Below are 14,709 nucleotides of genomic sequence, written 5' to 3'. Positions count from 1 at the left end.
TAAGCGAAAAAAGTCACTCTCTTTGTCACAACCAATCGTTGCTGCCTTCCAACAAAGTCCAAGTTTGCCCCACCTCCCTTGCCGCTTCGTTTCCTGCCCTATCCAAGGAACGACGACGATGACAAAACTTTTAATATCTCATAAATAATATTTCGCATCCGTCCGAATGCGAAGCCCATCCAAGCCTTCGGGATGGAACGATTGGGATAGGGGAAAACGGCAAACATCTTCCATTGTTCGTCGCTAGTTGGCGGCACTCGTTGTGCGCACTTTTTGACGTTTGATGTGCGAATCGAAACGGAATACAAGAAAGGGAAAAAATGGACGAAAAGTTTTGTTTGCAAAATTTGCAGCCTACTTGAATGGAAAAAGAACAAAGTGACACTTTTTTTGTCGTATGGCAACACTTGTTATTATTCTTTATCCTTGCTCACACAAAACGAATGCAAAACCGAAACCAGCTGTCATCTGCGCTGGTGTGGTCTGAAAAAATTTATCATTTTATTCCCGGGGTTCAGGATTGTTCGATCAGCGGCTACTGGGTTTACGAACGATCGAATGAGTTGTGACAGCCAAGCGTCAAAATGGGACAGGTGTGTGTGTCACTGTCGCCATCGTAGTGCGTCCACCATTAGAAGCCTCATAAAACCGTGAGGAAAAGTTTCAAATTTAATAAACGTCTCTCATCGCGGCTCTCCCAAGGGTCGCTTTTGGATCGCGTAAGCATTCGGAGCAGGCCATGGATAGGGTTACGTTTCCGATTCAGGTCAAATATCGACGGGAATTGATGCGACAACGCGGGGAAGTGACCACGTGACGTAATCGCTGATTAGCCCTTTTGGGCTGCGAAAAGGGCTCAATTATCTGTCAGCTGAGTTCGCGCATTTCATCAACTTAATTGACGGCAGACATTTAAAAATGAACGCAAATTACAGGCTTCTGTGCGGAGTGTCTGAACGTGTGCAGTGCAATTAATTGATTGGATAATTCGAGAGTCGAGGGTCGTGGTCCGTTGTTTTAGTGCTGTTGACGAGCGTCAAAAGTGAAAAGCAGCACTGAGCCAAAACGTCATGCCGTTGTCAGTTGAAAACTGATAAACGCTTTTATCCGCAATATAAGCTGATCGATATTCCAGTTTGTTTTTTAGGAACATCAACCCGAAGGTCATTCGTCGCTGTACCAGGTCAATAACTTAGGTGGGAAGAGTAAATGATTATGGATGAATTAATCTGGATATGAACTACTAGTTCACCGATAAGAAGCTGAATAGCTCAACCACAACCGTCCATCTGGGGTTTGCAAAAGCTCCATAATCATTATTTGTTGCTGAATTTCCTGAATGTCTATCAGAATACATTGAACTGTCACCGAAATCATCCAGCATGGCAACCGAATGCTTCCCATCGCGTCGAGTTCGATGGGAATGTAGCAGATGCTCTTTGGCCACGTATTCTACCCATCTTTCCAAAAACTGAGAAAAAAAAATCAACATGACAATTTTGTCAATATAATCGTCATCATCCCAGAGAGCAGATTGTCTGCCACACCACGATCCGATGGGAAAAATAATAACTTCCCTGCCACCCGAAGAAATGGACCTTCTTCTACCTGAGATTTCACTTCAATTGATTGAAAAGCTTTTCTTCTCGCTTTCTTCGTTGTGTCCCTTCCCTCCCAAAAGATTTCATCGGAAATCGAAACAAAGTTTGAACAGCTGACTGATACGCATTTGTATTATAAACTTTTTTTTCATCAGGATTCCCTTCGTCTGCCACCACTTCGTACCCCGTCTCTGAATGCGCCGCCATTGTTGTTTATTATTGACGGTTAATCTCGTTTCCGTATCGCCGCCGCCGCCTTCTTCGACCATCAAATCGACAGCGGCAGCAGCAGCGCTGCATGCAAGTATTTCGAAGGAAACGAAACGAAAATTGGTTCGCAGCACATATGGTGTATGAAATTAAACGAAATTAATGCTTCCAGCATTGAGTGAGTGCACTTGCACCACAGGTAAACAGACGAAACATTCGTCATCTGCGCTTGACAAATGTGATCAACGAATGATTAGAAAATCGCGATCGAAACCGCTGAGGCGCTAGCGATTGATTGCTTTGATATGCACTAGTGTACGCGTTTCTGAATTATGCGAACGTTTGTGGATTTTGAAGTTTGTGTAATGGCCTTTTCATGTTGCAGGTCCGTGTTTGCATTTGTCTACATTTGTGCAGGACTGGTGCATACACGGATCTGTCATTTCCATAGAAGAACTGTCTCGAGATCAGCTCGTGAAAAGGTCTTTTCATGTGACAAGTCCGTGTATGCATCTGTTTACATCGGATAGCAGGATTAGTCTCAGACGAACTTGAAACTAACATCCATCATGGCTGACAGTACTAGGATTTGAACCAAAAGTTACGTCCGTTTGTCTGTGCTTGCGTGGTACGTCTGGAAGTTCCCAGCCGTCGAAGGCTTGCACACACACAGGATATTCGGCGCATAAAATTTATGAAATTAAAGATTACCATGGGGCCAACTGTCACTGACGGTTCGTCGATGACGAATTTCTTCGGTGGTAATCGGTTTGTCAAAGTGCGGGTGTTCAAATACCAAACGGCAGCACCTTTCCTCTATCAACGGTTATCGACCGGCTGTTTACCAACAGTGTACTGGCCCGTTTTTGTCGGAAAGGTGTTTCCGAGTTACAAGCGCAAAATTTACGGCCGCTTATCGGGCGCAAGATCGGCACACTGCAATCGACACATCGGAGAATCAATAAAATATGTTATGAACGGTTTTTAATAGCACGAGTTGTTAATAAAAAATCAATTTATTTTTTTCTTCGTCAGTTCAGCAATTCCGCTGCGCACTGGATCAGCGCGGAAGAAACATCTGCAGGTTTGTTTGCCTTGCACAACAGTTCACCAGAACACGCGTCGCCTACTTTGATATCCACCACGGTGTGTGGTGGCGGCGGTTGAACCCCTTTTCCTTCGAGCATCATCATTATCAAAAAGCCGCGTGCCACACGTCTTATAAGGCGGTGTGGTGTGAAGAAGAAAACGCGGGGCCAGCTGAACACGGTTTTGCGAATGTAAACAAACCGCCAAGGAAAGTGAGCGAAGAAGCTACAACCTGCCGGCTGGTTCACCTTCGCGGAACAAAGTTTGTCTCTCCGGTGTCTTGGAGACTCTACGGAGGAAGAAAACACATGTTCCTTTTTGTCGTCAGTTGCCCGAAAGAGACAAAGAGCGAAAGGATAGAACTGCGAACTGCCGAAAGAGGGCGCTGCTCGCAAATATTTTGACGGTTGAAAATTGGTCGTCGTCGTTCGTCACTGGGATGCATTTGTAGTTGGTGCGATCGCGATCTATTCTTTTTATGTGATGTTATTCTCTGCAGGCACAGGGTGCAATGACATCGCCAAATTTCAGTGCAGTGGAATTATGTGTTTCACAGCCTGGAAGCCAAGATTTTATCGCATAATTAAATTTGTTAAGGGATAGATTAGCTGTCGGCCGTATTGCTTCATTAAATTGCATAATGTCACATCGAGTTCGCTCTCACACATGACATGCAGACACTCAGACGGTATGACCATAATTGACTCCGCCCCAAGCTAGTCATTCCGATTTATGTCGATGCAACACTCTGACCGACTGTCAAGGTTGGTTGCAGCAACACGATATTTCTTCGCATGTTTTGAATTATCTTGGCAATTGCAGTGAATATGTGATTGTTACTTTTTCGAATTCTGTGGCTGTACGGGAGAAAATTTCTACGTAGTAAGGAAGAGCAGAACTTCCAACATTTAAGAACCGGAAGAAATGGATATTGATGAGGAATTCCAGTTATAATTCGCACAAAGTATTCCGGCTAAACTCTGAAATTATGAGGGGTCTCTTTAGGAGAACATTCTGACCGGTCATCGTTTCGACTACGGTTTTTTTTTTCAAACTTTCCATACAGAATCTTTTAGTGATTTCCTCTTGTTATTCTACTTTGAAGTTTTTCCAGGAATCCATGGGTTATACTAAGAATTCCACCAAAAATTCTTAGTGGGATTGTACCAGTAATTTTAACAATAATTCCAGTAAAAATGTATCCACAGATTCAACCAGAAATTCCTCCGAGGAAAATTCTTCAGGCATACCTTCAGATGGCATTCTTCCCGAGATTTCTTTAAAGGTTCCTCTACAAATGATTGTGGATTTCCTTCAAATATATGTCTTCACGAGTTTCTCTAGAAGTTAGTTCCAAGGATTCCATCGCACGTTACCCGGGAATCATATCACGCATTATTTCATATACTTCTCAAGGGATTCCTTAAGAAATTCATCTGCAGAAATTTCCCCAAGGATTTACCCAGGACTTTTTTCAGAGTATTCCTCCGTAAATTCCACAAGGAGTTGCTTCAGAAATTTCACCAGGAATATCTTCAGCGATTCTTTCGAGTAATTTTTCTTAACATTTCTTCAGGGATTTATACAAAAACATTCCGAGGGATTTCTTCAGAGATTCATCTAATGCTTCCTTCAACAATTATACCAAAAAATCCTCCAAAGCTTTATTTAAAAATTCATACAGGAAAACTTCAGGCATTTCTAAACAGATTATGTCAGAATTTTTTCCTGTGATTCCGACAGCAATTCCTCTAGAAATTCTTAAAGAGATTAATCAAGAAATCCCTTCCAAGATATTAATACAGGAATTGCATCAAACATTTTCACCAGGAATAACTCCTATCAAAAATATCCCAGTGATTCTTCTAGTGATTTCCCTATCAATTCTTCCACAGATTCCTCCAGAAAATCCTTCACCGATTTCTCTAGTAATTCCTTCAAAAATTCATATTTTCCGAGTATTACTAAAGGAATTTATCCATCAATTTCATCCAGTATTTCTTGAAGGATTTTTCCAAGGAATCCACCAGAAATTACCTAAGAGAATGCTTTAGGATCTTTCTCCAGGGAATTCTCTGGACATTTCTCCAGTGATTTTATTTTTTGGTGATTCCTCCAAGGATATCTAAAGAAGTTGCTCAATGGAATTTATCAGAAATTTTTAAATATAAAACAATCAGATCCACTTTGGGGAGTCAACCTAAAGCCATTTGGAGAAATGTTTTGTTTGATCCTCTGAGTGAATATCAGTTAATTCCCTGGAGGAATTTCTGATAACCCTAAAGGAAAATCTTAGTAAATACTTTAATTTCATGGTTGAACTTCTGGCGAAATTCTCTTAGATTTTTCTGGTGGAAATTCTAGCGAAACTTTGGTGATATTCCCAGTGTTAAGCCTTAAAGAACTCCTTGTGAAATCCCTAAAAATCTTCTCTCGCGAAAAATTACAGGTGGAATAATTCGAGAAAATACTGGTGAAGTCTTTGAAGAAATTACTGGTGCAATCTTTATAGGAAATTGTGGTCAAGTATCATAGGAAATTCGTTATAGAATCATTGGAGTTCATTTTGGTGGAATCTGGTAGAATTATCAGAGGAATCCCTGAACGAATTCTTGTCCTGGATAGAGTCACTGGACGATATACTGGTGGATACACAAATAACAGGTGAATTATTTAAAGAAATTTTTGTTGAAATCCCTATAAGAAATTTCTGGTAAAATCACTTGAGAATTGTCTTAAAACCCTCCAGTGTTATTCCTTGTTAAATTCCTGATAGAAACTCTGACAGAACTTCTGATAGTGTTCATGATGGAATCCCAGGAGGATTTTATAATGAAATCTTAAATTTTTTTTCTGATGGAATCCATGAAAGAACTTCTAATGGAATCCCTGAAGAAACTCCCAATGAAATCTATTGAAGAACTGCTGATGAAATCCATAGAGAAACTTCTGATGGAAACTTTGGAAGATCTTGTGATGTTATTCCTGGAGTCATGGAGTCATAAGATTAACTCTTGATAGAATTCCTGTAGAAATTCCAGGTAGAATCTTTGAAGGAACTCATAATGGAATCCCTGGAGGAACTCCTGATAAAATCCTTAGAAGAACTCCTGATGGAATCTCATGGGAACTCCTGATGAAATCTCAACAAGAACTACTGTTGAAAGACTCAGGGGAACTCCTGATGGAATCCTTACAGAAACTTTTGATGGAATCCCAGGAGGAATTCCAGGTGAAATGTCTATAGAAAATGCTAATGCAATTCCTGAAGGAGCTCTTCTTGTATTCCCTAAAACAACACTTAATATAATTCCCAAAAGAACTCCTGATGTTATCCCTAGAAGAACTTCTGATGAAATCCCTGGAGGAGTTTCAGGTGGAATATATGAAGAAACTTCTGATATTATCTCTTGAGGAACTCCTGATGGAATCTCTATAAGAACTCCTTTTGAAATTTCTGAAGAAATTATTGATGATTCCTGAAGAAATTGCTGATATAATCCCTGGAGAACCTCCTGATGAAATCCTTGTATGAATTCCTAAATATATTCTTGCAGGAACTCCAGATGAAATCATTGAAGGAACTCCTGATTAAATCCCTTGAAGAACTCCTTATGGAATACCCTGTAGGAACTCCTGATGAAATCCCTGGAGGAATTCCTGATGGAACTTCTGATAGAATCCCCTTCTCTAGAAGAAATCCTGAATGAATTCCTCGGAAAACTCTTGATATAATCTCTGGAGGAACTTCAAATAGAATCTCTGAAAGAACTCTTGGTGTAATCTGCCCTCCTGATGAAATCTACAGAAGAACTCTGATGAAAGCCTTAAAGATACTCCTGATAGGATCCCTATAAGAACTCCTGATGGAATCCCTGGAGGAACTCCAGATGAAATTTTTGGAGGAATTCCCAAAGATATTGTTGAAGCAACTCCTGATGGAATCATTGGAATCCTGATGAAAGCCCCAAAGGTACTGCTGATAGAATCTCTAGATGTGAAATCCCCGGAGAATCTTCTATTCCATCAGGAGGAGGTACTCCTGAGAATTCCTTGACGAGTTCCAGGTGCAAACCATGAAGGGATTTTGGTAGAATTTCTAAAGATATTCCAAGAAGATTACCTGTAGAAATTCCTGGTACAATCTTTGAAGAAATTTCTAGTTGAACTTTTGATGGATCCACGGGTAAAACTGCTGCTGGATTCTCTGAAGGTAGTTCTGGAAAAATTTATTGAGGAATAGTTAAAGAATCCCTGGTGATTTTTGCTTCCACCCATCTGCATCAGCAGTTCATGGGACGTCGAAGCTTCAATTTGACATGCTGATGTCGATGTTTGTGCAACATCCCTACAGACAGTACGATCAGTTCGTCAAACATTTGGCTCCGCCCACCGGTGGTTTGAGCAAAATCAAACTCGTTTGATTTTGGCCGACCGATTCGTCAAACGTCAAACAGGTTTCAAAAACTGTCAAATTGGTTCGTCAAGCCGTATTACACACGGTCAAACATAGCACCAACATGAGCATCAACTTGGGGGCGTAGTCATTGTTGGTCAAACCGTCTGAGCGTCTGTGGGCTGCATAACGGCAGGAGTTCTGTAAGGGTCCATACTGGGTTCGACGCTGTGGAATGGGATGTACGACGGGGTCCTATCGCTGGAGTTACCCATGGGCGTGGAGATCATCGGCTTTGCTGACGACGTCATCCTTACAGTAGTAGGCGCAACGTTGGAGGCAGTGGAAGTGCTAGCCACAGATGCAATGGGTATGGTCGAGAACTGGATAAATGGAGTCAAGCTGAAGATAGCCCACCACAAAACGGAGATGCTACTAGTCAGCAATCGCAAAAAGGTTCACGCAGAGATTGTCGTCGGGGGATACGAAATAGCATCATAGCGATCGCTCAGACACCTGGGCATGATGATAGACGTTTGGGTAAGCATCAACAGCCATGCCGACTATACATGTGAGAAGCCGGCAAAGGCAACCAACGCACTTACAAGGATCAGTAGGAGGCGTCTTCTGGCTAGCGTATCATTGCCAATATTGAGATACGGAGATTCGGCCTGAGGTGCAGCACTGTAAACCAAGAAGAGTAGCAAGCGCATACAGAACAATATCATCGGAGGCAGTATGTGTGATCACCCGGATGATTCCAATCGGTGGAGAGGCACTAGTCAGGTTAGGAAATTGGCGAGGATCGTCTCGTTGGTCAAGTGGCAGTAAGAATGGGATGCCTCAGAGAAAGTTAGTTGGACCCACAGACTCATCCCGAATGTGTCGACCTGGGTACACAGGGAGCATGGCAAAGCGAACTTCCACCTGACACAGTTCCTGTCAGGACAGGGTTGCTTCAAACAGTATTTACATCGGTTTGGCCACGCGGTACTAGTGATAACCTCCGACGCCGGGAGAACTCAGGAGGAAAAGAAAGCGAGAAGGGAAGAAGAGGATGAACGACGCTAGGAGACAGCAAAGCGGAGGAAGATGAAAAGGCAGTTTGTTCAACATGCAAGAGCAAACCACTGGCAGACTGTGCATAGTGCAATAGCACCGAGCGTGAAAACGTCTAGAGCGTAATAGTATCCTCAATAACGGCTCTTCAACTGTTTCTATCAGGCTTTCGTTAGAGTGTATATGTAACACTCTGTAGTGGGGATTCTTGGGAAATATATGCCCAAACTTGAAATCAAAGATACGTGCTAAGCTGGTAGCGATATCTGTTAGTAGCCTGCGGTAAGAAAAGATAGCATCATAGTGAAATCAGGTTATGGGCCCAGGAAGGAATCTTGGATCGGGACCAACAGTGGTGGTTGAGGTTGGAAAGAAGCGAGTGCTGTCTGATTGAAAGGCGAGCTTAGCGGTGGTAGAAATTCAGTAGTCAGAGGAAGATTGGAACAAGGTGCAAGTATCCAGTGAAAGTATCCAAGTGCAAGTATTCAGTGAAAGTATCCACACCCAATACACACCTGACCTGTGGTCTACTAGAGTTAAGGCCCTAAGAAGCAAACGTACTGCTTCACCAGCTTCCATTGCTTGACAAATATTGTTTATGGCCCTGGTACATATTCTCCTGAGCTTCGAATGATCCAGACAGGCGCTACTGATAAAGCCAGTTCTGTATTCCTGTAGACAGCGTATAGCTGAATAACAACCAGATTTCTTCTTCAACGCGGCAACATTCCCTGAGTGGATTGTTGGTCACGGTGAGGATGGCAAGATATTTCTTCTAGAGCTTCTGGGTTCCTGAGAGACTCACTCAACCGACGACTATGGCAGTATCTAAAAGCATTCAGCCTCAACGATCAGCATATAGTACCAGTGTATACTTTGCTGCGACTGAAGAAGTTCTGTCTCTTTCTGGGCTTTTTGAAGGCGTTCAATCGTTCTTGGACTTCTTTGTTTCGCCGCCAGCAAGCTCCATTTCATTAGAAACTCCATGTTCACACATTTTAAGTCATACTAGGGGACACCAAGTTGGAATCCTTCAAGGAGGTAACTGACGTCATGCAAAGATTGGTCTATTCGGTGACTCTGGAGCAGTACCGCCACCGAGCGTCGAGCTCTAGATTTAGTCAGTAGTATACTAAGCATGGCAAATGGGTTGATCACAATGGAGAGCAGCCTATTTAAGAAATAGGAGGAAGTGTACAACTGTGAACCGACCTCAAGCCCATAAAAGACCAGAAGATTATCTCGAGGCTGTGGATAAAGCACACTAAGAAGTCCCATAACTTCGAGGGTGCACCATTCCAACGGAATTGTAAGGTCTGTGGATTCAGAAATTGGATTCGGAAAAAATGCGACACTTTGTTTTGGGTGTAACTTTTTATCCTGTGGGTAGAAATGTAAAATTATGAAATGTATAGTAATACTAGATTAGAGTGCTAAATTTTATCGCGATCTGTCATGTAGTTTTCAAGATGCATTCGAAACAAGAAGAGCTACGCCAGCAAATCTTGAGCGCGGTGATCGATAATCCTGGTCAGTCGCATAGATGGATCGGCAAAAGGCTTGGAATCCATCATTCCAACATGTCCCGCGTTGTTAAGATGTTCCAAGAGACGAAAGCGCTGGAAACGGCCGAAAACCGAAAACGGAATACCTAGGTAAGGCGCGGAAGATAAGGCAGTACTTTGAGAATAACCCGAACCTTTCCACCTGAGACGTGGCCGAAAAGGTCAATTCATCGAACTGGTTCGTCCAGCAGACCATGAAGCAGGCTATGCTATGTGTTTTTAAGGTCAGGAAGGCTCCAAACCGAACTGACAAGCAAAACACGGTGGCCGAATTGCGTTCGCGGAAGCTGTACCGTGAGTGGCTGGTCAAACCAGGTTGTCTCGTCATGGACGACGAGACATTCATCAAGGCGGACACCAAATCTCCGGCCTCGAGTTTTTTGTCGTTACGTCCCGCGTGGAGGTTCCGGAAGAGAAAGATGGACAAATTCGCGAAGAAGTATCTGTTGTGGCAGGCGATGTGCGAGTGTGGACGGTACAGCAAGCCGATCGTTACAACCGGCAGCATAAACGGACAGATTTATCGAGAAGAATGCTTGCAGAAGCGCTTGCTTCCCTTTCTCTGCTCTCACCGTGGTCCCACGCTGTCCTGGCCGGATGTCGATTCGTGCAATACATCAAAACTTTGTCCGATCGAAAAGTTTTGGGCGATAATCAAGAAGAAGATGAAGAAAAGCGGAAAAACATTCAAAACTGGCGAAGCTTTGAAGAAAAACTCGGAGAAATTGTGTAAGAAAGATGAACAAAGCCTCGCCCAAGATCTCACGAGCAGTGTTAAAATAAATGTACTAGCATTCACTTTGGGGAGGAAATTCAATAAATAAATTATGCCAAAACACAGCTTATCCGATTTAAAATGAATTTTTGGTGATCATTTTTGTGTGTTTCATTGTTTTTTTCCGTGACGCTCTTAAGAATAATTAATTGCTGTAACATTTCATCACAGAACGCAGGCTCTGGGTTTTCTCGATACTGTGCACGTGTACCTTGAAACGTCATTGGCGGCATTGGCTATGACCTGAAGGTCAAATATTATCCACAAACTTCTCAGAACATCTAAAGAACGAGAAATCATTGAATTCCCTGCATTTCATAAGTAGCTGTTCAACTAATCATTTATTCTCATTTTCCAGTTTTCACAAGGACGTGACCAGAATGATTCTAGATGGGCCATGACATCTCATCTATAGGATGTGTCCATCTTATCTAAAAGTCAAAGGATATTCATAGCTGAGCTTCCTCTTGCTGGGCAAGTAGAAAACTTAATTAATTTGTATTGATAAAAGATATGTTTATAAAGCTCGTGATTAATCTGCCTAATCTTCAGAGAATTGTATCTCCTTCTCTCTCTCTTTATCGTTTGGACAGAAACTAAGTTGCCACTTACCTTTTTCTCGGTCAGTTTTTCACAACGACGAGTTTTGCAGATCTGATGGCTCTTGTCGTTCCGACAGGGCGCACAGTCTCCGCAGTTGTCCTTGCGCGAGCAGCCAACGCATTCGCCGCAGCGTTTGCGCTTTTTCTTGGTCTGAATGGGGAAGAAAAAGAAAACAAATAGTTTTTTAGAAGCCGGTTTTTCGTTGGCTTTTGACTAAGGCTTTGGATTGGTTCTAAACTGGCCTTAAATTAGCTTGAATGACAAAACTCACCTGCTTCTCGCCCGGCATGCCGCCATCGTCCGTGTCCATGCTCATCGTGTGCATCGGACTCTTGAAGTTGGCCGTGCTGGAGATGGCTGCCACCTGGCCTGGATTGCCACTTTCGCCGATTTCCATTGCACTTCCCTCGGACTCGGCACTAGACTCGAGCGAGGGTGCCCGTATTTTCCGCCGTTCCTTCTTGCGGTTGTCAGCGATCCGTGATATCTGCGCTGACTGACCGCCGCCACCAAGCCCGCCCCCTATGCCACCACCTATTGCGCCGGTACTACTGTCCAGGCCCGGAGTCGAGCTGGTCAGCTTGCTGTTGTTGGTGATGTGGTGCTCCTGTATCGACGGAGTGACCAGATTGTGCTGCGGCTGGTGCAACTGGTGCACGGTCTGATGGTGTTGGTGGTGTTGAGCTTGGGGCTGTTGCTGATGATGGTGATGTTGGTGGTGATGAAGGACTGACGTGGGATTGGATGCTCCGTTTTGAACGAAGACGTTGCTCTCCAGCATCGAACTTTGGAAGTTGCTGTGGTGGATGGTGCCATTCTTGAGCGATGACAAGTCGAAGTCGACGACTTCATTTTTGAGCACAGTAACGGTGGGAATGGTCTGCGGCTGAAAGCTTGAGATCGGCTGATACAGCTGGATGTGACGTTCATCAATGTACTGTTGGTTAATGGCGGAAATATCACGAGCTTGGATCGGGGCAGGTACGAGTGGGTACGGACGTGGATTGACAGCACTCAGTGTGTGAAAGCCGGAGCTTCCGATCGGTGTGAGACCACCTTGAAGGGGCGGGAGTGGCGTTGGGGTTAGCTGTGTAAGCTGTGTGAGGGAGCCACCGGTTCCGGGCGATGCAGAACTCGGTGAGATGGGCACCGGTACGGCTGTAACTTGTGGCAAACTCGGTTCTGGAGTGACCATAGCCGTATCGTTGTAGCCATGGAATTGACTCTGGAATGACGGAAGCTTGGGGAATGGTTCGAATCCCCCGCCGCCACTGCCATTGGTGATTGCAGCTGCACGATGGTCCTTGGAATCCATTTCCCAAGGTCTGGTATAACTACTATTGCTTGTTTGGGAGGATATTACATCACCTCCGTTGGTAGAACCGTTTGAGCGCTCCTGACGGTCGTAGTAATCCCATGAGGGCTCCAGCTCCGCGGAAAATGAGGCAAACGAAGGTAAACTATGATCGGCAGTTTCCTCCGCAGTGCTAGCACTCATCATTGATGTCATGCTACATCTTAGTCTGTCTATTGCTTTAGGGTCACACTAATTGATCACAACGCGCTTTTCTATTCGAATCACTGGACGACGACTAGAGAAACCGAAAATTCTTCCGAACGTAATAAACGGGAATCAATTTCAACCTCGGGTTATGGTTTTTTTTTTCTTATCAAAGCTCACTGGTTTTCTGTTCACTGGATTTTCCTGAGAGGTAGATTTTGAACACTGGCAACACTGGTTTTTCAACTGACGGCTCGTCACTTACGTGTTATATAGCTTTTTTTTGGTATATTTTTCGCTAACTTTCTTCGTTTTCTTCCGATGTTTTAATCACACGACGACGACAAGGGTAAATATTGGGTTTTGTCACTCCTTTTTCAAAATAACACTCAATTTCTTCCATCGGCTTCCCATGAAGGTAACATTTTCACTTAAGATCGTAGCTATTTGAACACTTTCACAGTTTTCGTTTATGCGGATTTTTACTATTACTCTGTATTGGTTTGCTCTGGGTTTTAGGGTTTAACTATTTATCGGTTTGCGTTTTTTTATGTTTCAGCTGATTTTGTTTGTTTGTATTTGTACTTGTTTTACTTTTGTTTTGTCAGTTTTACGAAATAATACTGGCTCCGGTTGAGAGATTTGTGCTGATTTTTTTTTTCGGAAAAAACTCTACTCTGCGTTTGGTTCAACTTATTGTCAACTCTTAATTTTGACTGTTTTGCTTTGTAGATTTGGTTGCTTTTAGAGTTAAATTTGTACTTTTCTGTCGTTTGTTTAGTTTGGTTTTTGCGTTTGTTGGTTGTTTTCTCAAAACGATTCTAGATTTAATGACTTGTCGGAATTAATTTTACTTTTTAAACTAAACTTACTGACTCGAACGCGTGTGATGAAGTTTTACTGAACGATTGAATCTTTAACTTTTTTTGTTTTTGTTTTAAATCGAGATTTTGGCGAATAAGTTAAATAAATAAATAAATTAGGTTGCTTACACGTTACATAAATACATAAATAGGTTTTAAATTATTAAGAAACTTTATGAAAGTAGATTAGACTGAAGTTTCACTCGTGATGCTTCATTGAATAGATTGTATGTCTATTGACTTTGGTTTCACGTTCCTATCGGCATCTGTAACGGGAGGGAAAAAAGGAAAATCTGCATTAGTATCGTGTAAATCACCAAAAGTAATCACACAAGGAACAAGTTTCACTCGAACGCCACCTTTATCACGTTGAATAATTTGAAACACACACCCTTCGCTGATGGAGGGAAGCATCTTCATCTGCTTTCACCAAGGATCGAACTGCAGTTCCGCTGGGAAGCTGTCTGAATATTTCAGTTTTAATTCGTAGGTAAGAAACGCACACATGCACGCATAAATTTTTCGCGCAACAGCATTTTAGGGGAGGGGATTTGAATTTACGATAGCACACACGACGAGGCCGAGACTAGTGCTGCAGTTGGAATTGTTACTTGAGGGGAAAATGATGTTATATGTAAAGCAATCCCAATTAGACTGAGCTAGAGTCCTTTATCCTGACGCGAGTTATTGTGGCATACTTAGAAGGTGGAATGGTGTAGGTAAGATAGAAATTTGAAAATTAGCTTCAGGAAATTCATACCAGGTGATGTTTTCTGGGTGTTGAAAAGTTGGCGATGATTACTTTTCTGAAGACAATTGAAATGCGTGATTCAACATAAAGTGAATATGAATAAGGTTTGGAAATTAGAATTGGTAATATTCTAAAATATTGGTCTCATAATGCTGCCTTGGGAAACACTCAGCCTGACTGGAGTCTTTCTGATTCCAGTTTTAAGTTTAAAAAAAAAACTATTTTAGGAAGTTGTAATATGTTTCGCTAGAAGGTTCTATGCGAAGAGCCGAGCTTAACAGTCGAGGTACGGTTTT

General features: G+C 42.7%; 1 protein-coding gene across 2 annotated transcripts in view; it reads right to left on the bottom strand.

Annotated features, from left to right (window-relative positions):
• The window catches only part of LOC5573007 (DNA N6-methyl adenine demethylase), a 486,750-nt gene that overhangs the window by 434,213 nt on the left and 37,828 nt on the right, over window positions 1-14,709 (bottom strand). Inside the window, exons 2-4 of one of the 2 annotated variants that reach the window (XM_021843564.1) lie at window positions 13,065-13,928; window positions 11,570-13,003; window positions 11,308-11,448 (exon numbers count right to left, since the gene is read on the bottom strand). In XM_021843564.1, the coding sequence (XP_021699256.1) occupies window positions 11,308-11,448; window positions 11,570-12,808 (1,380 nt within the window). In that variant the 5' untranslated portion in view covers window positions 12,809-13,003; window positions 13,065-13,928. Of the gene's footprint in view, window positions 1-11,307; window positions 11,449-11,569; window positions 13,929-14,709 lie in introns of both variants that reach the window. The other variant, XM_021843565.1, reaches the window with a different exon arrangement.

This window comes from Aedes aegypti, chromosome 2 (assembly GCF_002204515.2).
Source record: "Aedes aegypti strain LVP_AGWG chromosome 2, AaegL5.0 Primary Assembly, whole genome shotgun sequence".
Classification (NCBI taxonomy): domain Eukaryota; kingdom Metazoa; phylum Arthropoda; class Insecta; order Diptera; family Culicidae; genus Aedes; species Aedes aegypti.
This window is presented reverse-complemented; position numbering and strand designations above follow the sequence as displayed.